The sequence below is a fragment of the Pteronotus mesoamericanus genome, unplaced genomic scaffold, assembly GCF_021234165.1.
Source record: "Pteronotus mesoamericanus isolate MK-2021 breed Mesoamerican mustached bat unplaced genomic scaffold, CSHL_Meso_final scaffold_507, whole genome shotgun sequence".
NCBI classification, from domain to species: Eukaryota; Metazoa; Chordata; class Mammalia; order Chiroptera; family Mormoopidae; genus Pteronotus; species Pteronotus mesoamericanus.
The window spans coordinates 4,067,247-4,095,244 of NW_026555319.1; the positions used below are offsets into that span (position 1 = coordinate 4,067,247).

General features: G+C 44.4%; 1 protein-coding gene across 1 annotated transcript; it reads left to right on the plus strand.

Moving 5' to 3' along the window:
- Positions 1 to 315: 315 nt before the first annotated feature.
- Positions 316 to 27,995, plus strand: ANAPC5 (anaphase promoting complex subunit 5). Its single transcript, XM_054594091.1, has 17 exons — positions 316 to 629; positions 2,391 to 2,470; positions 3,161 to 3,270; positions 4,098 to 4,290; positions 7,736 to 7,802; positions 9,710 to 9,811; positions 10,663 to 10,853; positions 14,581 to 14,662; positions 15,527 to 15,616; positions 16,957 to 17,138; positions 18,233 to 18,368; positions 20,795 to 20,869; positions 22,415 to 22,536; positions 22,958 to 23,065; positions 23,141 to 23,288; positions 26,886 to 27,048; positions 27,678 to 27,995. The coding sequence occupies exons 1-17, from the start codon at positions 423 to 425 to the stop codon at positions 27,887 to 27,889; spliced, it is 2,268 nt and encodes a 755-aa protein (XP_054450066.1). The 5' UTR covers positions 316 to 422; the 3' UTR covers positions 27,890 to 27,995.
- The last annotated feature ends 3 nt before the right edge of the window (positions 27,996 to 27,998 follow it).

Genomic DNA, 27,998 nt, shown 5'->3' on the forward strand with positions numbered 1-27,998 from the left:
AATTTGATTTTGTTGCCCTTTAATACAATCCTTTAGAAATTCAATTTTAATTGTTTTCAAATTAAAAAACCAAATGGCGGCCCTCAGGCCGTTCAGCCCCAGCCAAATACAGACTCACTTTCACTCGGTATTAAAGTCCGCCAGGAACCTGCTCTCCTTCCGCCAGTGTTTCTGTAGGGACTCAGTTTTCAAGTGCACTGCTTTTGTCCCCACCCTCCACAGCACTCTGGGACATTATGATTGACTGTGGCTCTGATTAGGCTGCTCTGATTGGCCGACGGCCTGCCGCGAGCGCCAAGAACCGTCTTTGCTGGGATACTGCCCAGGCTGGTGGAGGGAGGCACGGGGCGAGTTTCGGTGTGCCTGAGCGGTAACTGTTGCGTGTGTAGTGTCCCGGGTCCGCGACTTAGTCGCCGGGCACTATGGCCAGTGTCCACGAGAGCCTCTACTTCAATCCCATGATGACCAATGGGGTGGTGCATGCCAACGTGTTCGGCATCAAGGACTGGGTGACGCCGTATAAGATCGCGGTGCTGGTGCTTCTGAACGAAATGGGCCGCACGGGCGAGGCTGCAGTCAGCCTCATGGAGCGGCGGAGGCTCAACCAGCTGCTCCTGCCACTACTGCAGGTGAGGGGCCCCCGCCGGCTCCCACTCTTTCAGCATACCCTTACTGAGCTCCTGCTTCGTGCCTGACCCTTACTCGGGCCTGGGGGTACGAGGGTTCGTCGGATAACTCTCTTAGCCCTGCAGGACCACAACACAAGCAAACAAAAAACCCACCAGCTAACATTTAATGAGTCCTTACGATGGGCCAGGCTCTTTGCATGCATTTTTTTTTTTCCCCTAGGCTCATGTCTAGCTCCAGTGTTTGTTAGCTGAGTGACTGGAACAGTTATTTTTTCAGATCCTCTGTCTTCTTTAGAATGGGGCTGGCTACACGTAGACGTGAGTGTATGAGACACAGATGAATCATATGGGCTCCGTATCGTAGAGAACCTTAATAAGTAGTAAGGACGTAAAACCTACAATGAACATCGATTGAATGCTTACTGTGTGCTAAGCATTTTGTTTCATTTTGTAGATTCAGGTTGTATCTCCACCACTTACTAGTAGTGCGACTCGAGCAAGTTTCCCAGCCTTTTTTTGGGTCTCTGGTGTCTGCAAAATGGGAACAATAATAGAAACTAATATGTCATGGAACGGCTGTATTAAATTAGAAGGTCCACGGGAAGCTCTTCACAGTGTGTGGCACCCAGCAAATACTTAATATTGGCTATTTTTATGTTAATGTTGATTCATTCAACTATTTGTTGAGTAGCAGTTAAGAATCTTTTTAGACCTTTTGCTATAGGTATGTGCATATAGATAGGCAGGTGCCTATAATTGTAAGTATATATACGTGTATCCTTTTAATTTAATTTTGCTTAATTTTTTCCCACAATTGCTACTTGTATTCTGCAGCTTGCTCTCCTTTCAATGAACATGTCTGGGAGCACTTTATGTGTCAGAACATTCGAATAGATCCATCTCACTCTTTTAAGTGGCTGCATTGTATTCCCCAGTAAGAAGAAAAACAATTTAACTCAAAAATTTAATTAATATTAAAATAAATTTACTTATTATAAATTATAAATTAATCCTTTACTGATGGACTTATAGGTTCTTTTCAGTTTTCTTTCATTTCAAACAATTCATGTCGCACATACCTCCCCTTAAAGTGGAATTGCTGGTTATCCACATCTGCACTTGGCATATATACTGCCAACTAACTTTCCAGAAAAGATTCAGTGTTTAGTTTTAAATCTCAATTAGATTGTAGCCTTCTTGATAACAGAGGTTGCATACTCTCTGTCTCTAATGATACCTTATATGGACTTGGACACCTAGTACATCTACCTATTTTACAAGGTTTGGAGAAGGGTCACATGAGATTATGTTTATGAAAAATAGGGCACCCTTGTTTATATAATGTTTTCCAATTCACAGAGCACTTTGCATTATCTTACTTAATCTTTCCCACAAACAAGTTTCCCACAAAAAGGGTTATTAGTATCTCCATTTTACTGATGTAGGAAACTAGGGCTCAGAAGGCTATAACTGTGCATGATTACAAAGCCAAGAAGGAAGGGATGACGCATCCTTGGACTAGAGTCTGTTATTTTTTTCCCATTTTATACCATTCCACTGACTAAACAAGAATGCTGTGCAAATTTCAAGTATTACTTTAGGGTTTTAAATTGTTGTGTTTTTTCCTTTCTTGATTTGAGATTTCATGTTTGAAATAATTGTTAAGCAGAGGGATTGATAAGTAAATTCATGTTCGTTGCTGTGTCTCATTCTCCAGCTCTTTAAAATTTATCCATAACCTCTCTGTCTTCCTTTACTCAGGGCCCAGATATTACACTGTCTAGACTTTACAAGTTAATTGAAGAATCTTGTCCGCAGCTGGCAAATTCAGTACAGATCAGGTAAACTTCATTTTTCTATATATATGAAAATATGTCAAAGTAGATGAAAAATAGAAAAGGGCATGTATTAATAATTCTTTTAAAAAATATTATTTTAGGTTGTTTTCCTAAGAAATTTTTTTGACAAATGGTTAACATTAAATATACTGCTTAAAATGTATTTTTTCTGTATGGATCTACCTCTTTCTAATTGTTGAAGAGAATTCATTTTTATTTGCTGATGTGTTATTTTGATGAATTTTATGATCAAGAAAACATCAGCAATGATACTTTCCAGAATATAGGAGGGACATTTTGGATTATCAAGTTTGTTTTATGTGGCACCATTTTATTTACACATACATACACACACACACACACACACACACGAAACTGAATTGTTTTTTTTTTTAAGATTTTATTTATTTATTTATTTATTTATTTATATTCGGGGAGCGGGGAAGGGAGAGAGAAAAACGGGGAGAGCTACCTCTCTCTCACATGTGTGTTAACTGGGACTGGCCCACAATCCAGACACACACCCTGACCAGGAATTGAACTGGAGAGCTTTCGCTTTGTGGGATGATGCCCAACCATCTGAGTGGCCAGGGATGAATTGCTTTTGAAATAGATTTATTTTAGATAAATATGAAATGTGGGAAGATATTCAAAGGGACTACCTAAAATATGTATTTCAATTTTCTTATTCAGAATCAAACTCATGGCTGAAGGCGAATTGAAGGATATGGAACAATTTTTTGATGACCTGTCAGATTCTTTTTCTGGGACTGAACCAGAAGTTCACAAAACCAGTGTAGTAGGTATGAAGTTGTTCTGAGGAGAGCAGTGAATCTGTTCATTGAAGTGACCAGGTTTCTAAATTGCATGGAATATCTGCGCAAACACAGTAGGGATGTTTGTACATGTTTTAGTTTGTGTTTATTGCCTTACCATTTTGATCTGTGTTAAAATAATTGTCCCATGGGAAAGCATCTTTTGTCTGTAATGGTCCAGGTAGCTTCTAGGGGGTGTCAGCTCTTTTCCCCAGTCCTCTGGATCATTTGCCTGTGTTTCACAACTCTAAGTCAGGGTCACCAGCTAAACTTCTAAGAAGAGAAGTGAGTCAGAATACATTACTGACCCAGTTTGTAAGGCGAGGGCATCCGTGACATTTCCTGACGCCTCTCTGTTAGCTTTATGTCCATGTTCCGTCCCCCTGGCTTTTTTTCATGGTAGTTTTTATTATTCAACATGAGTTAGTTATTGTTAACGTACATCTCGTCTGTGTGCCAGGATGTGGACTTAAAAAGAGACGTGGACCTTCTTTTCGTGGAGATTAAATTTTGGTAGGGTGGGGCCAGATGGAACAAGTAAACAAATAAGATAATTTTGGATAGTTAAAAGAACCATGAAAAAATATATTGTGTGGATAAAGATGGTGGAGTGTTGTTGGGAGAACTTAGCCCTGAATCAGAAGAAACTAGATTTGTAAAGGGCGGGGGCAGAACATTCTAGGCAGAGGGAATAGCAGCTTCAAGTGTCTCTTTTTGATTCTTTTGAAGGAAGAATTGCAACAAATAGTTTGCATCAGATTTCTGTATACTGATTTCATTCAAAGACTTCACCTTGTCTGTGTCTTATTTTGTAGGCTTATTTCTGCGTCACATGATCTTGGCCTACAGTAAGCTTTCTTTCAGTCAAGTGTTTAAGCTGTACACTGCCCTTCAACAGTACTTCCAAAACGGTGAGAAAAAGACCGTGGAGGATGCTGATATGGAACTGACCAGCAGAGAAGAGGGTGAAAGAAAAATGGAAAAAGAAGAACTTGATGTGTCTATAAGGTAACTTGGGTTTCTCTGAGAGGGGTCCCTTTCTTGTGAAATAGCATCGTTAGAGGCACGTCAGTCCTCAGTCATTCAGAGCTCATGCACTGCCCGTCGCCTTTTGCCCCTCCAGATCCAGGAGGTTGGCCCGCGTGGGCTGCAGCAGTGGGCCCCTTGCCCCCTGACTTCGGCTTGGGAGGCCCTGGTGGGAAATCCAGAGGGTCAGGGAGGGCGAGGTCAGGATGTTGGTACACTGGCCTCTTCCTCTGGGCTCATGGTGGGCTGGCTGTAAGGTCGCGGCTTCTGTCAGGTGGCCCTCTCTGTACTGGGTGACTGGGAAGATTTCCCAGGCTGGCGTGTAAGGTGCCCCCTGGTACCAGCTCCAGGAACTGTGTTGTCCGTTATGGTTTCTCTGTTCCTTACCACTGTTTTTACCATCAGTTCTTTATTACACCCTTCTCAAATTACCCCATTTGAATGTGCCATTTGTTTCCTGCTGGGACCCAAATACTTCCAGCTTCTTTATTTCCCTCTAGCTCTCATCACTAAGTAACTTTTTACATTTATTTAGTTTTTATAGCTGCTCCCTCTGCCTTCACACCCCTTAAGAGCTAAGACCCTGTTCTGTCATTTCATGCATTCTCCCCAGCATATCGTTCAGTGTCCAGCTCATAGAATATGTCTGTAAATAAGTGTGGGTGAATGAAAGCAGAAAATCAAGATGTGTAATCCAGCGCCTGCACTGGTAACTGGCCCCATAACACAGCTTCATTAACTTCTTTCCCTCTGCCGTCTCACTTCTCTCTCCAACTGTCACCTGGGATCACCTCCAAAAAAAACTACTTGTACAAATGAACATATCTGTGTGTTTGTGTATGTGTATTCCATATTCCCTGATCTCAAGGAGCCAACAGTGCTGAGGAAGACCGACGTGGGAAACAGATCATTCAAGGCCACTGTGCTCAAGGCTCTGAGAGGAGTGAGCCACGCCTGCCCTAAGCAGACCGGCCATACCTTTGGAGGGGGAGTGTGTGCTTGTAGACAGAGTGCTCCCCTGCAGTTCCTAAGAGTGGGCTTTGGGTATGGAATTTGTTCAGCACATACTGGGAGCAAGATTACGATACCATGAACTACTTCCAAAAACTGACTCACTCAGAGTTGCTTGCACATGCTTCTCATCTCTTGGGAAGGTGGTATCGCATAGAGTTAAGGGTCTGACGCGATAGGCAAATCACTGGGTATGAGTTCTGGCTCCTCCTCTCATTCCCTGGGAGACCTTGAGCCAGGTTCTTAACCGCTCTGTGCTTCAGTTTCTTCCTTCCTCCCTACCTCCTTCCCTTCCTTTCCTTTCCTTTCTTCCTCACCTGACGATATCTTTTTTGTTGATTTTTAGAGAAAGGAAGGGGGAGAAAGAAAGATTGAAACATCAATATGAAAGAGAAACGTTGATCGGTTGCCTTCCATACATGCCCCAATTGGGGATCGAACCTGTAACCTAGGCATGTGCCTGACCCGGAATCGAACCTGTAGCCTTCTGGTGTACGGGATGATGCTCCAACCAACTGAGCCACGTGGCTATGGCTGTGCGTCAATTTCTTGACCTGCGAAATGAGGGAAATATCACCTCCTCAGAGGATTGACGTAGGAATTAAATGATAAATTTAGAACTGTACTATTTGTCCTCATTTGTAGCAATTTTCCTTTGTGTGATTCTGATTCTTTCTATTTTATCAGCCTTATTGCTCCTGCGTCCTTTATTATAAGCTGCCCTATATCTTTTTGGGGGAGTGGGTTGAGTGAATGCAGCCTTCGGTACTGCTGAGCGCCGTGGACTTCAGAGGCAGATGGGACCAGGAGTGGTGCGTCCTGTTTCACTCCGTCTCTTATCTGTCTCTTTTGTGTGCAGCCATATTTATTACAAGCCTTGGGCTTACTTTGTTTAAGGGATCTGTTAAGAGAAAAGGGCTTCTAATGGCCAAGACACTTAGCTGTTTTCCATTTGAAAACTTGGCCTGTGAAATTTTTTTCCACTGAAATTTTTTTCCGCTTCCCTGTAGGTCACTGTGTGTCACTGATCTTTGTTAGGCCTGAGCCAGGGCTGGTTCTTGGCAGCTCAGTATTTGCAGAAGCTGATGCACTGCCTTGGGGATTGTTAGGTAATATTTATTGGAAATAAAACAAAGAGAATATTAGAGCAGCTCCTCCCGAAGTGTTTTCTGTGGAACACTAATGCTTCTGGAGAGATGTGAGGAAAGGGTTCTTTGTGCAGATGAGTTTGGCAAATGGTACATTAAACAAAAGTAAATCAAGTTCCTTTCTCTAAAGTGTATCATGAATCTCCAAGCAAGATAGAGTTTACAATTTCCCCCCAATTTTTAAGCCTCAGAAGCATTGTTTAGAATACCCGTTTACATATTGTGTGCATGAAACAGTTTGAGGAGTGCAGTCATTGACGGCGCTGACAGGTATCATTTATGAGTGGACATTGACTTTATACTTGTTATAATCCGACACAGAGAAGCAACTTCTTTGGCGATAGAAGGGTGATATTTATACTTTGCCCTCAAATTAGACTGTTTTATATTGTGCATGTATAGATTTGTCAAGCCTAGATTTATATTAGTACGTTTGTCACTTACTGGTTTTTTGTAATCTAAACTTCCAGACAAATGGTTGTTTCTTAGGTGAAGCTTGTTTCCTGCTCTTGAGTACAGCACCGTCTTGTATCTGATCAGAGAGTTAGAAACTCTTCATTCATTCATTCCCCAAACTCGGGGTGCCCGAGCGTCTAGGCAGGGCACTGGGTATTCACATACAAGTGCAGAGGAGAGCAGCCAAGCTCGGCAATGCCCAGGTGCTGTGATAAGCACCTGAGGTTGTGGGTGCTCAAAGGAGAGCTGTCGGGGGAGGTTCTGGGCGGCTATGACGGTGGTGGTCATCTCAAATGACGGATGGTGTACGACAGCCTAAGGGTGGAGGACACATGGGCCCTGCAGGCCGGGGAGGCAGCGGGGCACCTTGTCATGACAGGAGACCTGTCAGGAATTCATCGGGGCTGGGGTGCAGGTGAGAAGGACGAGGCAAAGCAGAGAGGCAGGCGGCAGGACCGCCCATGAAGCACTGCACCTGCGGGTTAAGCGGCGGGGACTTTGTTTTGGAAGGCAATGAGGCACGACGCGAGGGTTTTACATCCAGGATGGCATGATCAGTTTTCATTTTAGAAAGACCTGCTGAGAGCTGTGTAAAATTTAGGTCTGTATTTGTGCGTAATTGTATTGTGTGAACTTTGTCAGGTCATTCAACATCACTTTGTAAGTATGTCTTCTATTCCTGAGAGGAGAGAATTAATTGTAAATGTTTTGAACCCTTCTGATAAAGAATCTGTACGACTTTGTAAGCGTTACCATTTTTGCTATGGTGTATTATGTGTATTTCTATATTATTTTTCTTTTTTGTTTTTCAGAGAAGAGGAGGTATCTTGCAGTGGGCCCCTGTCCCAAAAACAAGCAGAGTTTTTTCTTTCTCAGCAGGTACGTTAACTATGTAATTTACCATGGACTTGTAACATGCCCTGTGACATCACTTGTCCTGCACATGCTCGTTGGGCTAGCAGGGTTGTTGGTGACCACGTTCCCCTTGCTCTTGGCCCTCTTTTCTTCACCAACAGTGCAAATGCAGTTGTGTGTCGCTTACTATTTTGTGAGTGATTTTATTTTTCTATTAAAGTTGTGATGTGGGTTCATTTCATAATGGTGTGCAGCTAACACAGCTCCAAAATATGTGATTTAGGAGACTGACTTCCCTTTCCCCGACATTTTATTGGAAATTTTCAAACAGAAAGAAAAGTCGAAAAGCATTTTACATTGAATATCCATACACCCATCGTCTGTAGCCTACACTTAGTCTTTTGCTCTGTTCATCACGTACTTACCCTCCTCTATCCCGCCACTGTTTCATTTTACTTTGTTTTATTTTATTTTTTGATGCACTTCAGGTTGCAGGTATCAGCGCACTTCGTCGCTAACTTTATTTTGTTGGTGTTTTTGAGACTTTTTTTTTCATTTTCTCAGTAACATCAGCTGAACATTTTTCTTGCATGTTATTTTCAAGCATAGACTTCTGATTTTTTGCTAGACTTTTCTAGTTTTCCCTAATTTTTTTCATCATTTTCTTTCTGCAGAAAGAGGTAATGACCTAGATAACAGCGATAGGATCACCCCTGCAGATGAGTTTCAAACATTAGAAAAACCCGTCTAGACAATTGGTTAACTATCGAGGAGAAAAAATATAGCTGGATCCTCATACCTCAGTACATTACAGGTGGATTAAAGGGGCAAATGTAAATATTTAAAGCTATAATTAAACTAGAGGGAACTACATATTAACTTTTAACTGAACTCTGGGTGGGGAAAGACCTTCTAAACATAAAAGCTGTGGAAGAAATGTGTAGGAGAAGATCATTTGATTTTTCGGCATAAAAACTTAAAATGTCTGCATGTCAGAACACGTTCTAACAAAATTAAAAGGCAGACAACAAAATGGGAAAAGTAATAGCAATAAATATGACAGTCAAAGGGTTAATATTTTTGTTTTAAAAATCATTTTCAAAGACTATTTGATGATGAGTAAGTGTGTAATACATTATCAAGTGAAAAGAGCAAGAAGTAAAACTCTGTATTCTAATTTTGTTAAAAATATTGTATGTATATATGTACATACAATATATACATATACACACACAGGAAAAAAGATGCACTGGAGTACTTGTAAGATACGCTGAAGAATTAATAGTGTCATTTCTGGGTGGAGGGACTACAGATGACTTATTTCATTCTGTATGCTTTTCTATATTTTTGGAATCTTCAGTAGTGATACAATGAATTCAGATGGAATTAGAAAGTATTATAAGTATTATAAGTATCATTACTTATAAACAAAAATTTGTGTAGGTAGAATTGAAGTGTCTGTAAATACTAGTATTCGATTTGGAACGAGCTTTGTACATAAGTAATCATTCCTTGGTATCATCCAGCTGAAACAATGAACAGGGAGTAGGGCCTCTGGTGCCCTGAGGCCCTTTGCAGGGCTGGGGACACGTGGCCTGCCTTGCAGGTACTTCCAGTCCGGACTGAGGTCAGACTGCATTGGTAACATAGCTTGATAAGGACGACAGGAAGGGTCGGTACGGGGGGAGCTGATAGGACCTTGCCTAATCTAGAGGCGATAGGAGCAGGTGGCTGGCCGCAGCCGAGCAGGAAGGATGAGCAGGCGCCCGTCTGGGAGGAGAGCGTGGATGGGGGTAGGGGTGGGTGGCGCACTGTCTCTGGAGGGGAGCATAGCTGAGAAAAAGAAAAGAGTCAGGCGATGCCATTTACTGTGCCGTTTCCACGTGTTCTTGGCCATTTCTTCCTACTGAGCTGTCCTGTTTCAATCTCAGGCTTCTTTGTTAAAGAATGACGAGACTAAAGCCCTCACTCCAGCTGCTTTGCAGAAAGAATTGAACAACTTGTTGAAATTTAATCCTGATTTTGCTGAAGCGGTGAGTCTTTTCCAGAAGTTGTTGCTGAGGTGGAAAGAAATGACAAGGCTGCTCTTCTCCTGAGTAGCCACGAGAATGAGGATCCACCCGTTGGCCCAGGCTCTTGAGAGACATCATGCTGTTGGAAAGGAAACAACCCAGCCTAGTGGCGAGGCTGCCCCTCCCGCTCCCCGCCCCGGGGCCAGCAGGGAGCTCTTCAGTCTAATGATGTTCTTTTCCCTTCATCATCTCTCTGATGTGGTGAATTAGGACAGACGATAGAGTAGACTTGAGTTTTCTTAAAAGAATTGCGACCTAAAAATTTGTTCCTTTCTCCACCTTAGTCAGTTTTTTTTTTAAAATTTAAATCATAACACTCCTTAATGAATTTTTACCCAGAAACCTGGATTTGACATCTAACTTTATCCACATGAAGAAAGATAGCAGTTTTGTTCCCTGTTTGGAGGGAAGTTTAATTCAGTGAATCAAACAAAATGAAAACAATTTTAAAATAGAAGATAATTAACTCAGTAAATTTCTTTAATACCTGAGCCAGGTCAGTTCCCTGCTCCCCCCTCACATGGGTCCCACTATGCCCAGTGACACAGTGGATGTATATTCAGGATAAAACGCTGATGCAAGTGCTAGTGGAACCCCCGTTTTTCATTTAGGGACTGTCCCTGTGGCTCGAACCTGCCTTGTTCTGCCTGTGGGGAAAAATGAACCTAGACTATGACCATCTTGTTAGAAGGCTAGGCGATACAGGGGTGTTTGCGGCCAGTGGAACTCCGAATTCATTTTACGTAAACGAAAAACATTTTACGTAAGAGGAAGCAGAACATTTACAATATGTGGGTTGCTTCTTGTTTTAGCATTATCTCAGCTACTTGAACAACCTCCGGGTCCAAGATGTTTTCAGTTCTACACACAGCCTCCTGCATTATTTTGACCGCCTGATTCTTACTGGAGCCGAAAGCAAAAGCAACGGGGAAGAGGGCTACGGCCGGAGCCTGCGGTACGCCGCCCTGAACCTGGCCGCCCTGCACTGCCGCTTCGGACACTAGTAAGTCTAGGTTTTTTATCCATGCAGAAATGGAAGGCATTAGCTCTCACATGTTAACTAAGATGATTTTTCAAAATGCTGTATTAAAAAGAAAGAGAAGGAAAGGAAGCTGACTCTGACCTAGGCTTGTCAGTAACTTCCAAAAGCGATGCTTTGTCACTGCTTAGAGAAGCTGGTGAAAACCTTCTACTTCGGCAGCCTGCCCCCTGGTGTGACTGTGTGGCATTACTGTTTCAGTACCTGGCCCCTTTTTTTACTTCTAAGAACAGCCATTGAATTAAAAGAAAATTAGGTCAATAGGCCAGAGAGTCCCAAAAGGATTTTTCAGAGGTAATAATGGGGATACAAAAGCTATTTTCAGTATTTCAAAAAGCCAAAAGGAAGTTGTGCCTTTCCAGGATAAAAGGCTGCTCTGGCTTATTAAAGGTCACATGTTAGTGCTTTCGGATGGGATTCGGGCAGCTCCATGAGGTGGCCCCCGGCTTATGCCATTGCTAAGATATGCCTATGATTTTGATGAATAAAAACAGGAGAATTGTCAATTATTTAGTAAATAGAGTTAAATGGATAAAATCTTTCAAAACATGGAGGCTATTTGGAAAACAATGAAATAATGTGACAATGGTGAAAATGTACGGGATTTACTAATTGAAAGAGTCTCCCCACACCCTGTGGCCTTTTCTCATTTGAAAGAAATGTGGTTTCTGCTACAGGCATCTTTGAATAGGGACTCTAGAATGTGTTCATGGAAACACTGTCCAGCAAGAGTTGAGAGCCCTACCCCATGCTGTACGGGCCAAGCAACCCCCAAGAAACTGTTAACTTCTGGTTGTCGCATTTTAAAAGGTTCAGAGACGAGTTTGTGTGTGGGACACAAGCCATGTCACATAAATGATGTAAGAAGATGGTGAGAATGCTCAGCCTAAAGAAAAATGATTTAGCCAAGTGTGTGTTTGCCACCTGAATGTAATCAAAGGCCCGGTGGGAAGGGCTTAGATCGACTGAGGGGTGGACGCTAGAGGTGAGAGCTGGCGAGTGCAAGTTCAAGGGCTAAACATTCTTACTCATGAAAAGGGCGAAGTTCCTCCAAGGAGAGTCCTCTGAGAAGCGCCTCGGTGGAGTTCTCCAACCTAGATCAGGTTTCATGCAGGCTATTCAAGCTTCAGATCCATAGCTGTGCCCCAGAGTGTTTAAGGCTACTCCAGACTCCATGAGTTTGTGAGGTTTGATATTACTATTGTCTTTTAATCATCAATTTCTTTTTGTCTGCCCAGCCTTAATTTCTTGATCAAGGCCTTCCCCTTTTTATGTATCATGATAAATAGCAACGCCATTTATAATATTTGCCAGGAACCTATTGCTGTGTTCAAATCAGCTTCCCCTAGGGTTTAGGAATTTGTATACAGCCTTCTAGATACAAATAATCTGTTGACATACAGAATTTCTTTGTATTTATAATATCATCCATGGATAGGCAGCTAATTGAATGAAATTTAATGGCTAATTGATACCTGGTTTACCTTGGTTCAATCTTCTTTGTTTTTAGTCCTGGAACTATGGGCGTGTGTAAATCTTTGTCACTTAGCTAATAGCATTGTAGAGATTTCTTGAAAAATCTTTATAGTTGTTTATTGAGCATCTGCTGTGTACTAGGCACTGCTCTAGATGCTGGAGATAGAGCAGTGAAAAAGAAAAAAAGGCTGCTGTTTTCATGGAGCTATCAGTGGGAGAGAGACAGTGAATAACGCTAGACCTATATCAGGCTGTGGTCGATCAGGACAAGGGGTTCGAGGGTGATGATGGGGGGACTGTTGTTTCCACAAGGAACACTCTTCCTCTAGGTGTATGCACAGTTCTCTCACTCCCTCAATTCATAAACCATTTAAATAGTAAGCCCTTCCTGTCCTCGGCTGCCTGAATATTTTATTTGAACTGAGATTTGAAGGAATTACTCAGGGAATGAGTAATCGATCAGCTACAAGATCAAGTGCAAAGGTCCCGAGGCAGCAGTTTGCTTGGTGCGTCTGAGGAGGCGCGCAGTGTGTGGTTAGAGTGCGGGGGGCCGGGGGGGCGGGGCGCGGATCGAGGAGCAGGAGGGCGAGCAGCGGCAGGAGTCGTGCCCTTAGCGTCCTGGAGGCCCCAGGCAGGACTTGGGCTTTTACTCTGAATGACATAGGAAGCCCTTGCTGACAGGTGGCAGACCTTCCTGCTCTGGCGTTTCGAAAGCAGTAGAGAGCCAGTGCCTTTCAGATTTAAAACTGTTTTGCCTCCTGCTCTGTTACTGAAAATTTTTATCATAGGTTTTTCTGCATCGCAACAATGGAAAACTGTAAGGTCCTTTGAGGATTTTGCCTGACTCTAAGTTTCTGTGTTAGTAATCTTCCTTTTCTTTTTACCTGGGAAAAATAGTCTCTCTTTAGTTCTGTTTTAGCATACAGTTCTCCCAAAAGCCTTTTCTCTAGACATAAATTACTTGTTTGACCATCACATCTTCAATAAAGTTAAATCAACTGATACTTATTGAGGGCCAATGTGTGAAGACATTCTTCCTGCTCTCAAACAGCTTACGTTCTGTTGCATCTCATTACCAAAGGGATGGAAAAGAAATGTAAGCTAGGTGAAAACGTATTACTGTCTGGTCTTTTTATTCAAACAGTAATTATTGAGCAACAAATTTGGCTATCCCCTATTAAAATTAATTGTATGAGAGTATTGCGCTTGTGTTGAAAGAAAATTCCTTTTGTGCCCTGGCTGGTGTGGCTCAGTGGTTGAGGTCAACCTTTGAATCAAAGGGTCACTGGTTCGATTCCCAGTCCGGGCACAGGCCTGGATTGCAGCCCGGTCCCCAGTCGGGGGTGTGTGAGAGGCAACCACACATTGATGTTTCTCTCCCTCTCTTTCTCTCTCTCTTCCTCTCTATGAAGAAAAATAAATAAAATCTTAAAAAAGAAAAAAGAAAATTCCTTTTGTAAACTTTTCCCTAAATAAGCGATACCTATAAAATTTATTTTGAGATACTCAGTGACCCAGCATTAATAAGATTTCTGTTTTGTGACTTGCCACTGGGAAACCCAAAGTTTAGGACGTCACTTATGCCCTCTGTAGTTCATAAACTAGTTGGAAAAAAATTAACACAGATGGTGATACACAATAGCATTAACTAAGCACTGCAAGGTGAGGGGTACAGATGGCATTTCTGTGAGAATTTTCACAAGTGCGTGGATCCGTGGGGCCAAAAATATTTGACTGAATTTCCACAGAAGTTGGGAAGTTGGGGGAAACATCAGAGCTGGAGGGGAACCGCGGACAGGGAAAGAAGTCTCTGGAGTGGATAACCCTCCAAATACTTTTTAAAACTAATTTTGAAAAAAGTGTACCCATAAAAGTATCAGATGCCATAGTAACAAAAAAAAAATTAAATAATGCAGAAGGGGATGCAATAAAAAGTAAAATATCGTTACCTCTCTGTGCCTCTTTCCTCAGCCATAGACAGCTAAAGTAAAACTCTTAGGAGCTGAGATGAGCAAAAGCTAGTCCCTGATGCCCCTTTGAGAGGGGCAGGCCCTGGTCCCCACTATAACGCTTCTTATGCGGGCATAGGCCGCCAGTCAGAGCCGCCAGCCCGGAGGCCTGCTCCGGGGGACTGCCGCTCGGGGGAGTTCCGGCTCCTGTTGCGTGTACACGTGTGTGGCGGTTGGTGAGGTGCTAACGCTCGGTCTGTCATTAGCCAGCAGGCAGAGCTCGCCCTGCAGGAGGCGATCAGGATCGCCCAGGAGTCCAACGACCACGTGTGTCTGCAGCACTGCCTGGTAAGGCGCCCTCTGGCCGTGGGAGTTCCCTGTGGGTGGGGTTGGGGGTGGCCTCTGGGAGGCCCCATTTGAACCAGGTTGTTTCGCAGTCAGAGCAAAGTTCCTGAGCAGTGACGGGGACCTACTTAGGTAGTTGTGGTCATTCAGGAAAGGCCGCCCATATTTGTTCATATTTCTTAATTGTGGCATCAGTTTGGCTTTGGCAGTTTCTTTTCTACAAATTTCAGTGCAACTTGCCATGCGAAACTGCCACATTAAACTTTGGCATTAACTGAAGGGTATATGCAGCACCTTCTAGCTGGATGAGATATTATCCTGTAAAAGTATAGTCACCAAGCACAGGCAGAACACAGAATTCATTTAACCATCCTCTGAGATCCTCATTGTCTCAATTAAAGGCCATATTGGGACTTTGTGCTTTTTTTTTTCTGGAATACATGCCACACACTGCTCTCAGAGGTGAAGAAGATCAGTGGCTTGTCTGACAATTGTCATGTGTTTGATGGGCTTCATTTAGGTTCATACTTCTTGAAAGAGTGTGTTAGAAGATTTTTTTAAATTTATTGACTTTAGAGCAAGGAAGTGGGGAGAGGGGGAGAGAGAGAGAGAGAAACATTGATTTGTTGTCCCACTTATTTATGCATTCATTGGTTGATTTTTCCATGTGCTCTGACCGGGGATCAAACTCTCAACCTTGATGTATTGGGATGATGCTCTAACCAACTGAACTGACCGACCAGGGCCTGTTAGAGGATTTATTTTGTCCCTTGTTAATCCTTCCTTACAATCATGGTGATATTTCAATAGAACATTAACCATTGTAATTGTTAGAATATATTGTATTTTGACAATTTCTCTTACCAGAGCTGGCTTTATGTGCTGGGGCAGAAGAGATCCGATAGCTACGTTCTGCTAGAGCATTCTGTGAAGAAAGCAGTGCATTTTGGGTTACCGGTAAGGCTCATTTTTCTGTGAGTGTTTAAATAGATGGTATGGTTTTATTCTTGGTAGTTTCATACGACCTTACTTACTAATTAAACTGTTTGATAGGTTTCTCCCTTCTCCTTTATCCTCACAACATCTGGGAAAGTTCCATTTATCAATTCGATGAGATTGTTTTTAGTTTATTGATCACATTAACGTCCCTGTATTTACTTAGAAAAATTTCAAGAAGTCTTATCTTTAAACCAGGGATTGCTGAACGATACAGCCCTCGGTCCCCCTTAGGTATGGTGTGGCTCTCAGGCTGAGCGTGGGCTCTATGTTTTTAAATGGTCGGCGCGGGGGGCGGGGGAAGGCAACAAAGAAGAAGGCAGCACGTGTGGTCTGCAAAACCTAAATTATTTACTGGCTGGCCCTTTGCAGAACAAGTTCGCCGATCCTTGTCTTAACAGTAGAGTAGTTTGGCCTTTCTCGTTTCGAGTGACAGGGAAGGACCTGAATTATGGTCCACAGTGACAAGTCTTGAGGGACATTCCAAGGGCATTGCCCCCACACACGAAGTAGTGAGTGAGGGCTGCTGGGGTCTGGAGCGCTGATGCACAGAGGGCCTCATTCGTCCCAAATGCTGTCTGCTAAAAACCGGACCACAGGCAGGGCGACTGCTCAAGCCTCTGTCTCGAAGTTTGTAACAAATTCCAGGAGACTTGGAAGTAATCATGTGTAATAACTTAAAGTATGAGCCTTTCAAATCTCTACATTGTCCATTTGACTGATTTCTGGGAAAGTTACATGTACACAATTGATTATAATGATGAAAGTACGTGTCTCCTTAAGACAAATGCTAGACTTCTTAAATACAATTTTTGTTACAGGTTTAAGCTGTTTTTTTAGTTGAGATTTCACCCTTGAAAGTTACACTGGAAGTTATTGAAAATAAATTATGCTCATAATAGGCATTCTTCTTAAAGCCCTACTGCATAACATGCCTGGCACTCTCTGACAAACATCTCACTTTAATCCTCACAGCGACACTTTATGATAGGGTTTAGGCCCATTTTACAGACAGGGAAGCTGAGGCTTGGCTAAGAAGCTAAGTGACTGGCCCCAGGACACATAGTAAGTGCCAGGGGTGGTGTAAAGCACAGGCCCACTTAACGTCCAAGCCCTGCTCTTCTCAGTGTGCCGCCAGCCTCTCCTCCAGCCCCGGTTTTTCAGGAGCATATCTCAGAGCGGGCAGGGGCAGGCTGTTGCTGTGCATGTGCTGAAATGTGAAATATGCCGGATTTCTGAAGAGCAAAACAGACACAGTCATGTAATCTCTGTCTGGGTTGCGGGTATTTCTGTCCCCTTAGTACCTTGCCTCCCTGGGAATACAGTCCCTAGTCCAGCAGCGGGCTTTTGCTGGGAAGACAGCACACAAGCTGATGGACGCCCTGAAGGACTCCGACCTCCTGCACTGGAAACACAGCCTGTCCGAGCTCATCGACATCAGCATCGCACAAAAAACGGCCATCTGGAGGCTCTACGGCCGCAGGTGCGTCTTCTGGCAGGTGGTCAAGGTTGTGGGGCGTGGATCCTGTTAAGAGACGAGCAGAGGCTAGCGGACTGATTCCATGAGAGAGGAAACAGACAAGTCGTTCCTCTTTTGATGGAAGTGGTCCATTTAGGGACTTACAGACCGTCCTTTATAGTTTCAAAACATTCTGTACCCTGCACAGACTTCGCAAAGTCTTTCCCGTGGTCGTCCCTATTTACTCCTCCCGGCCGTGCAGTGGGCGATCTCCGTTCCAGGACGCATACACCGCGTTCACACGCCTGTCTGGTCTGCCCAGGACCACACGTGTAGTTAGTACGTGGCAGAGCCGGGACTCATCCCAGGTCCTCCGACTCCATGCACGGTGCCCTTGCGCCCTGAGACAGGCAGCACCTCCTCCTGTTCGCAGGAAGCAGGGGCCGTGGTCGTTCACGTTGAGTGTGCCCCGGACCTCCAAGTTGCAATGTAAAGAAAGGTGCTTCCCTGCTAACCATGTGTGTTCTCTGCAGTATCCCCAGCCTTGTGTTTCATTCCATCTAGACTGTAGCTGGGGAGTAAACTTCTGGACCAGCTCTGTGGTCCTAGAGCTCTGTCACCACCCCACCCCGCAGCTGGACAGTCTGCTCTTCCCAGGGGTTCAGCAGTGAAAGCAAGTGCCTCCTGGGCCAGTGTCGTTTTTGTACTTGAGATGAGTTTTTGGCACGATGGGGTCTGAGACGGCCGCGGACGCTGGCCACTGCATATACTGCCAGAGCAGCTGGTGCCGGGATGGCATCCAGTCGGAATTTACCTGTGACAGTGAATGAATACACCGTGGCCTCGGGGAGAACTAGAGACGGCGGGGGTCTGGAGCTTGGAGCCCCGCGCTGGGCCGCAGCCACTCCATGTTCCCCGGGGCTGCACACCCGGGGCCCTCCCGCATTCCTGCCCCTGAGGGCGGACAGCTGGCCCTGGGAGGCAGCCGCTCCCGCGCAGCCGCCGCCGGCAGCGGGGCCCAGCTTTCCTTCCGCCTGCACTCCCGATCAGTGCGGGCTGTGGCGGGGGGCGGCCTGGGCCCCTTGGCTGACGGAGTCCCCGTTCGTCCCCTCACCCAGCACCATGGCACTGCAGCAGGCCCAGATGTTGCTGAGCATGAACAGCCTGGAGTCGGTGAACGCGGGCGTGCAGCAGAACAACACGGAGTCGTTTGCCGTCGCGCTCTGCCACCTGGCAGAGCTGCACGCGGAGCAGGTAGGCGACCGCCGGCCGTGGGCTTCCCGAGCAAGGGGGGCTCCGCCATTTCTTTCCCCCAGTGCTTGGGAAGGGCGGCGGGCAGTCGGGGGCAGGTCTGGTTGGCGCAGGGGACGGAAAGGGTGCGATCCCTGCCGTGGAAATGGGTGGGTGTGGCGTCCGCGGGGTTTGTTGAACTTGGGATTCCCTTTGGCGTTAGCGAAGGGAGTAAGAGGTCGGCTGTTTCCATGTGAAAAACGAAATAAAAAGGAGTCTTTGAAATTTCAGGTAGTGGCACTGCACGTGTCTGTAGGAGAGGGAGCGAAATAAAGGGCTTGCTAAAATGGTTATCACAGTGTTCGTTGTAGGCGTGTTCTGTGCCACGCCCTGCGCTCCGTTTTTCACGTGTATTTTCTTACTGAATCCTAGCCACAGCCTCGTGAGGTCACTTTGTTATCATCCCCATTTCACAGCATAAGAAACTGAGATCCAGGGAGCTAAGTCCTACAGCCACAAGCAGGACATGTCAGTCAGGTCTCCAGCCCAAGTCTGATCGCCTCCAAGAAGGACAGGGAATTAGACCTCATGTTGACTCACAGCCCAAGTCATTTAATGTGCTTCTCTTTATCGGGGATGGGTTGAAGGGTCTCTCGTGCTGCTCTAGGTGCTCTCCCCACTTTCACAGGAAAGAGGTCAAGGACACCTCTTACCTCGCCCTCTAGCTCCCTAAACTCAGCCTTGCCGCGAGGACGTTTCCTTCATCGCAGTTTCTCTCGGTCTTTGTGGTATCCGTTATCGTTAGGCTGCGTCTGAACACTCTGTTCCCCCGCCTGCAGCCTGGAGAGCTTTGGGTGGTTCCCAGCCCTTTCGGAAGTCCTCCCTATCTTTTAGCATTTTGAGGTCCTTTACGGAGCTTTGTGCACAGGTGGACAGGCTCTGGCTGCAGGGCCCCGCCCCCTCCCTGGACGCTTTCCTCCCGCCTGGGAAGTGCACCCCGGCTTTTGCAGCAGCAGAAGCAGCAGCCAGCGGGGCGTGCTGTGCTTTCCTTCGGGAATGGCGCCTGTTCATCACTTCCTTGTTTTGTTTTGTTTTGTTTTTAGGCTGGAGCCTCTTTCCCATCTTTTTCTTCTTTTGGTGCCAGGGTTAAGCGGGGTGTTTGCTAACAGCAAACTCAGTGGACCTTCAGCTAGGTGTTTGTTGTAAGCCTCGTGTGACCTCCCCACCCCCAGCAACTTAACTGAGATTATAATTCACATGGCATACAATTCACCCATTTGAGGGGTTCTCCTGGGACTTTTTGAAGTTGAATTTCCTACCCCCACCCCAACCTTAAACAGTGGAATAACTGCTCTTCAGTTCTCTTTGAGTTATGTAGGGTAGAAATAAATTTTTTTTCTACTGGAATGAAAACTACTCTACAGAAGTCTTGTCTTGGTTCAATTCTTTAGCTTTGAAACTTTCTCTAAGGCCTGTTGGAGTTCTGTGATTTTTCCTGGTGGTTAGACCTTGAAAAGTAACCTTGCTCTTTGAATCTATATTAATATTTCTGTCTGATTCCACTTTTATCTCCGGGCGTACATGGAAAGCCTGCTGTCCCATCATTGCCTGGTTCCAATGGCTGGGAAGGGTTATGAACACTTTTCATGGCCCAAGAAGATAATCAGTGGCCTCTATAGTGTAGTTCAGCATTTGTTAAAGATTTATTTATTTTTAGAGAGAGGGGAAGGGAGGGATACAGAGAGGGAGAGAAACAGCCATGGGAGAGTTACATAGATCAGTTGCCTCTGGCACGCCCCCAAGTGGGGACCTGGCCTGCAGCCCAGGCGTGCGCACTGACTGGGAATTGAACCAGCGACTTTTCAGTGTGCAGGCCTGCGCTCAGTCCACTGAGCCATACCAGCCAGGGCTCACTGTAGCATTCTTTAAAATAGAAAAAAATTGGAAACCAAAATATCTCAAACTCAGAGATTATTTTGGTATACTATAATTTATTTACCTAATAAATATTATGATGATATGGATTTATATTTATTGACACTGGAAAAAGTCATTCATTGAAAATATATTTATAGAGTGCCTACCATGAACAATTTACAAAAATACTGTGTATACCTATTTTTGGAATATTTCTATGTTCAGAAAAGAAGTCTAGAAAGATATGTGGCAAAACATGAACTGTGATTTCCTTGATGGGATGAAAAGTAATGTGTCTTTTATATTTTGTAAGTTTTTTTCTATAGTGAACATGTATTAAATGTGTAACTTAACACATAAAATATATTAGAACCTAAAAAAACAAAAAAGGCCCTTGGATACCTGGCAGCCCCTGCCTCGCGTCTTCCCAGTCACTGCGCCAGGAAAGGCGAAGCAGGTCCGCATCCTGTGTGCGGGGCGGCAGGTGCGGCTTGAGTTCAGGTGAGCTCCTCACATTGTGTCTTTTCGTTTAGGGCTGTTTCGCTGCAGCATCCGAAGTGTTAAAGCACCTGAAGGAAAGATTCCCACCTACCAGTCAGCATGCCCAGGTAACCTGCCCTTCCTGTGCGATCGGATTTATTTCTAAGACCGTTTGTGCTGTACTGTTGTCAAAGTGGGATATTTTCGAGTGTCCCCACGGTCCCTCACATCGCGGTTCCTTCCTGTGACATCCATGCACTGCGGTCACTCCAGGTTCTTTGGGGACTCTGCGCTCTCTGCAAGGAGGCTGAGAAATAAACTCTGAGAAGAGATTTAAAGCTGGGTACTTTGTTCTTCCTGCCTTCATGGTTTTAAATCAGTATTCCTTATTTCCCTAACTGGGAATAAGAAAAGAAATCATCAGTGTCCTTCAGTAGGTCAAGAAGTAGGTCTCAGTTTTGTTATTTTGTGTCTTACTTGGCAACTGTAATCTTTTCCTTCCAGAGGTGAATAACCTTCTGGGAAGTTGTACCCTGGGGGAATGAAGTTTATATAGTGCGGTCCCAGGCCCTCTGTTTCCTACTGCACTGATTTTTATCTCTGAAGGGGCTGAAAACACTATTACAAAGGGCCTCTTTCTCTTCCCTCTCTCACCAAGTCGAGTCTTCAGTGGGTTAGGGAATTTGAAATCCTGCGAGACTGAGGCCTGGGACCCTCCCACCGGTGTTCCCCAGGGTGGCCATTCACGTGGGTCGTCAGATGTGGTGTGGGCACCCATCTGCGCAGGCGCGGTGTTGCTCTGCATTCGGAGCACCCAGAGGGAAAGGCGGAAGCAAACAGGACAGAAGGTAGCCCCGAGGATGAAGCGTGGATAGGCGGTGGTACTAGTGCAGTGGAATGGTTTCCGTCATAGTTCCACCTGTAACCAAGAAGGTGTGCAGAAAAAAAATAAATGATACAATTTACTTTGTAGTTTACAGAAAAAAACACATGGCAGAGAACAAGATGCTCAACCTGATTAATGCTCAGGGAACTGAAAAGTCGATGCCACCTAAAAACCCTTCAACACGACAATAGATAGGCTGTCACGTATTCATATAATAGAAAACTGTTTATCAGTGAAAAGGAATCAACTAGAATTTCTTGTATTAACATGTGTAAGCCCCCCAAAATAATGTTGAGCTTAAAAGCAAGTTGTCAAAGGATGCAATATAGTATGATACTATTTATTTACACAAAGTTTAAAAATCTACAAGGCCAAAAAATGTGCAAGGTCTACAATATACTGTTTAAGGGTAAGTATGTATGTTGTATAAGAACATGAATGGGACTGATAAATACCAGATCAAGTGCTTCTCTGGAAAAAGAGAGAGGGGAATGGAATTTGTAAAGCACTTCAGTTGTCTGTAATAATATCTGAAGCAAATAAAGCAAAATGTTGTGATTTCACAAAGTTGATGATTGGCACACATGTGTTGGCGATTTTGTTAATGCTTCTTCACATGCTTGAAATATTTTAAAATATTTTTTAAACAGCAAAAAAAAAAAAAAAAAAAGAATGTGCGTGAGTTGTAAGGATATTTGCTAGGTAAGCCAAAATGCTTTTATATCTCAGTTGAATAATGAGATTAACACTTGCCACTTTGCCCCAATCGTACTTTTCTTCTCATTAGCTATGGATGCTGTGTGATCAGAAAATACAGTTTGACCGAGCGATGCACGACGGCAAATACCACCTGGCTGATTCGCTGGTCACAGGAATCGCAGCCCTGCACAGCACGGAGGGCGTGTACAGGTGAGAGGCCGGAAAACGCAAGCCCAGAGCGACCTGCTCTCAAAGGCCTTTATTCTTAATGTGTTTTGCATGTGAATTAATGTATTAACTTGCGCTTAGGTAAAAAGATTTTTCTATTTATTACCTATTTAGTACAGATAAGCAAAATGGAGAAAGTAAGTAAATACCACCCAGAGATAATCACCAACGTTCTGATAGCTACAGTTCCTGATTTTGTTTGTGTCGTGTGTACACGTAATGTGCTCACACATACCCTTGTTTTCCTCTTTTACCAAAAAATTATCTCAGGCACAGTTCTTCCCTTTGGGGGTCCAATTCCAGTCTATTTGCGTAAGTAGGGATTCTAACCCTGTAAGTGACTCTACTTGCACCCCTTGGAAAAAGCCAACATAACCGCTTACGTTTATTTCGTTTGTGTCAGAAAAGCCGTTGTGCTGCAGGCTCAGAACCAGATGTCAGAGGCACACAAGCTTCTGCAGAAGTTGTTGATTCATTGTCAGAAGAGCAGGAACACGGAAATGGTGATCAGGTGAGCGCGGCCTCCGTGGGCTCCCGGGCGGCGCGGGCGCGGGCGCGGCGCTCACCCGGTCTCCCTCGCGGGCAGCGTCCTGCTGTGCGTGGCGGAGCTGTACTGGCGCTCGTCCTCGCCGGCCGCCGCGCTGCCCGTGCTGCTGCAGGCGCTGGCGCTGTCCAAGGAGTACCGGCTGCAGTACCTGGCCTCCGAGACCGTGCTCAACTTGGCCTTCGCCCAGGTAAGCCCATCTCTGGGTTTCTGTGGGGGGGTTTAAGCACGTATTTGTACTCAAGAGCTGGCAAGCCTGTTACTCCTTTTTGGTTTTGAAAAGGGTAACACTGAGCTTTCCGTTCTTCCTGTTGAAGTCTGGGCGCGTGGCCCCCAGGGGGAGCCCTCCCCGAAGGCGGCCGGTGAACTTGCCGACTGGCCGACACCTCCCAGCGCGCGGGCCTCGCGGGCTTAGTCCGGAGGACTCGCCTCCTCAGTGAGGACACTGGAACCGTATTGATGATTAGCTCGCCCCGGCTGTGCTTGATTGAACTAGGGGATGCAAAGAATAACGAAATGAGCAAGTCATCTGCTCATTGAAAGGTTTTGGAGACGAAAATCTTTTCATGTTTGTTTCCTACCTCCCTTTGTAGAGTAGAGAGGCTCTGTGAGAAGGGACTCTCTTCTCCTGCGTCCCGCCCTAGCTGGCAGGACCTCCATGCAGAAGGCTTTTAATATTTATTGAATGAGTAATTTTGAACTCACTGGAGGAATTTGCTGACTAAAGCCGAGGTTCCCCACACTAACCGTGCATCAGAAATATTGGAGAAATTTAAAAAATATTTACAAACCTGGCCTTGCCTGGCACCTGCTGAGTCAGGGATCTAGGGGCAGGGCCTGGGGGGGTCTGCTTTCCTCAGGGGCTTCCCAATGATTTTTCTTTTACTTAATTAAGATGAAATGTACCATTTTAACCATTTTAAAGTATACAAATAAGTGGATTTTAGACTATCTATATTATAAATATAGATATAGATGTGTACTAATATCTATATACAGAATATTTTAGAATATGTACAGTGCTTTGCAACAATTGCCCCATCTAAGTCCAGAATATTTTCATTGCACCAAAAAGAAACCCCATTCCCATTAAATAGTCACTTCCCTCCCCTCCCTAGCAGCCCCTGGCAACTATTCGTTTACTTCTTGTCTCTAAGGATTTGCCTGTTCTCCATGTTTCATACAGTGGCATCGTGCAGTATCTGGCCTTTCATGTCTGGCTTCTTCATCTGGAGTCATGTTTTCAGGGTCTGTTCATGTTGTGGCATATACTACATGGCTTTTAACAGCTGGATCATATTCCCTAGAGTGTATACGTGTCTCATCTGTTCATCAGCTGATGGGCAATTGGGTTGTTTTCACCTTTTGGCTATTATGAATAGCTGTTCTTAACATTCATGTACAAGTTTTCGTGTGGATATCTGTTTTCATTTCTCTTGGGTATACGTAAGAGTAGAATTGCTAACGTGATAATTCAGTTTAACTTGATTTTTTTTTTTTATATTGAACTACTGTTGCATTCCTGCGATAAATCCCAGTTGGTCTTGATGTACAGTTACATGCTGCTGGATTTGGTCTGCTAATATTTGTTGAGGATTTTTTCTCTTATAATCACAAGGAATAGTGGTTTTCTTTTCTTGTTATAGCTTTGTTTTGCTTTGGTATTAGGGTAATAATGACCTCACAAATACTGGCCTCTTCTATTTTTTGAAAAAGTTTGAGAAGGATTGGTGCTCATTTTTAAATGTTTAGTGGAGCCCTGGCTGGTGTGGCTCAGTTAGTTGAGTGTCCTCCCATAAACTGAAAGGTCACAGGTTCAATTCCTGGTCAGGGCACGTGCCTAGGTTGTGGGTTTGGGCCCGTTTGGAGGGGTGCATGAGAGAGGCAACTGATTGATATTTCTCTCACACATCAACGTATCTCTGCCTCTGTTTCTCTCTCCCTTACCTTCTCTTTAAAAATAAATAAACAAACAAATAAATAAATATTTTAAAAAGACAATACACAGAGGATGCCCGCAGCCCAGGTCTGTGCCCTAATCGGAATCAAACCAGCAGCCTTTCGCTTTGTGGGACAGTGTCCAACCCACTGAGCCACACTGGCCAGGGCTGTATATTGTCTTGTGTGTTCAGCAGCCATAGTCCTTTTTCTAGTTTCTCTCTCTCTTTTTTTTTTAAGATTTTATTTATTTTTAGATAGAAGGGAAGGGAGGGAGAGAGGGAGAGATACATCAGTGTGTGGTTGCCTCTCATGCGCCCCCTGCTGGGAACCTGGCCCACAACCCAGGCACTTGCCCTGACTGGGACTCAACTGGAGACCCTTTGGTTCGCAGGCCAACACTCAATCCACTGAGCCACACCAGGACTTTTTTCAAGTTTCTTAAGGTAGAAGTTTAGCTTATTGATTTGAGGTCATCTTTCTTTTTTAATTTCTTTTTTATAGTATGCCTTTACATCTCTAAATTCCTTCACTGCATCCCATAGGTCTTGGTATGTTGTATGTGTGTTCATCTCAAAGTATTTTCTAATTTATCTTTTTTGATTTCTTTGGCCCATTGGTTATCTAAGGGTATGTTGTTTAATTTGCAAATATTTGTGAATTTTTTGGATTCCCTTCTGTTACTGATTTCTAATTTCATTCCATGTGGTCAGAGAAGATACTTTGAGATATCAATCTTTTTAAATGTATTATTATTTTGTGGCCTAAACACATGTTCTACCCTGGAAGATATCCTGTGTGCACTTGAGAAGATCGTGTATTGCATTGTTGTTGGGTGGGTTGCTCTGTAGATGACCATTACGACAAGTTGGTTTATAGTGTTGTTCAGTCTTTTATTTCCATGCTGACTTTCAGTCTAGTTAGTCTATCCATTATTGATAATAGAATATTGAACTCTCAAACTGCAATTGTTGAGCTCTCTTATTTCTCCATTCAGTTCTGTCAGTGTTTGCTTCATATATTTCGCGGTTCTGTTTGGTGTGTATGGTGTTATTATAATTGTATCTTCTTGATGCATTGACCCTTTTATCAGTATATTATGTCCTTCTTTGTCTATTGTAATAGTTTTTGACTTAATGTCTATTTTTGTCTGATATTAGTATAGACACTCCAGCTCTGTTTTGGTTCTGTTTGAAAGGAATATCTTTTTCTATCCTTCACTTTCAGCCTACTTATGTCTTTCAGTGTAAAGTGAGTCTCTTGTAGATAGCATATAGTTGGATCATTCTTTTTAATCTGCTCTGACAATCTCTGTCTTTTAATTGAAAAGTTTAATTTATTTACATTTAATATAATTGGGGGTAAGAAGGGACTTATTCTATTTTGCTATTTTTTTCTATGTCTTACATCTTTTTTGTTCCTCAGTTCTGCCATTACTACTTTCTTTTGTGTTAAGTAGATGCTTTCTAGCGTACCATTTTAATTCCCCGTTGTTTCCTTTACTGTATCCTCCCGAGATACTTTCTTAGTGGCTCCTCCGCCTCCAGTGATTCTTAGACAGGTGATGCAGCCCTATGGAATCGGCAGTCTAAAGGATTTTGGTGCTGAATCTTTTCGCAAAGATGAAAACCTATCACGGTGTGAGCAACTACTCCCTCCTGTATCTATTGTCTGAAATCAGATTCTCACACATTATATTTTCTAAAAGTATAGTGCACATTAAATGTGGTGTCCGTCGGGGAGAAGATAAGCCAGACAGGGCCCTTCCGGAGAGGAGAACCCGGAATGGCGCCCTCCATGTGCGGGCAGTGTGCGGGCTGCGCATAGGCCCACGGCGTTTCTTTTCCAGCTCATCCTTGGAGTCCCGGAACAGGCCTTAAGTCTTCTCCACATGGCCATTGAGCCCATCTTGGCTGACGGAGCTGTCCTGGACAAAGGCCGGGCCATGTTCTTGGTGGCCAAGTGCCAGGTGGCTTCGGCAGCTTCCTATGATCCACCAAAGAAGACTGAAGGTAGGAAACCATAGAAAGATTGTTAGGCAATACTATTTCAGAAAACTTCTAAAATGTAGGACCCAGAAGAAGAAAAATTTGGGATAGTATTTAAGTGCTGAACGTTCACAGTTTTATGTTGAAGTTACATGCAGCACTTACAGTGCTGTCCTGCGCATGTTTGTCGTGAAAGTTGAAGGCAAGTGAATGTTTATTTACCCTGTAGAATCGGGCACCAGGCCAGAAGCGAACACTGAAGACCTTTTATCTTCCTCTGGTGGGTTTTTTCCTCCTGAAAGAGTTGGGTATGAAAGTGCCAGGCAGCACAGGGAATTCGGTCAATAGTATTGCGGTAACCGTGCGCGGTGCCAGGTGGGGCCGAAGGGGTCGCGGGCCACTCTGTAAAGGCGTGGCTGCCTGACCGCTGTGCTGTACGCCTGGAACCAGTACAAAGTAGCACTGAAAGTAGATTCTAGTTGAGAGATTATAAAATAAGTTTTAAAATCTGTTCAAGAGCTAATAAAAACAAAATTTAAGTTAAAGCTCTAAGAAATTGGTACCTGTTAAATCCGCAGAAGTAGATACTAAGTGTTGGAAACGGAGGGTGAAGTTCTGAGTGAAACACGTGTGCTCTTCCCCCTTCCCACCAGCTCTGGAGGCCGCCATTGAGAACCTCAGTGAAGCCAAGAACTATTTCGCAAAGGTCGACTGCAAAGAGCGAATCAGAGACGTTGTGTACTTCCAGGCCAGACTCTACCACGGCCTGGGGAAGACCCAGGAGAGGAACCGATGTGCGATGCTCTTCCGGCAGCTGCATCAGGAGCTGCCCTCTCACGGGGTGCCCTTGATAAACCATCTCTAGTGAGGACGTCCCTGCAGGGCCGCTGTGCGGCGTGGGAAATTTTGGACTTGTTTACATTCCCTCCCTCCACATAAATGATGTTTTTGATGTCTGTTTTGTCAATAAACTG

What these genes read in the sequence shown, in the direction of transcription:
- ANAPC5 (XM_054594091.1), top strand. Translation starts at nt 423, where the DNA reads ATGGCCAGTGTCCACGAGAGCCTCTACTTCAATCCCATGATGACCAAT. An exon ending in ATCCTGATTTTGCTGAAGCG is followed by an intron (nt 9,812 to 10,662) that starts GTGAGTCTTTTC and finishes TTCTTGTTTTAG; the next exon opens with CATTATCTCAGCTACTTGAA. An exon ending in TCCACCAAAGAAGACTGAAG is followed by an intron (nt 27,049 to 27,677) that starts GTAGGAAACCAT and finishes CCTTCCCACCAG; the next exon opens with CTCTGGAGGCCGCCATTGAG.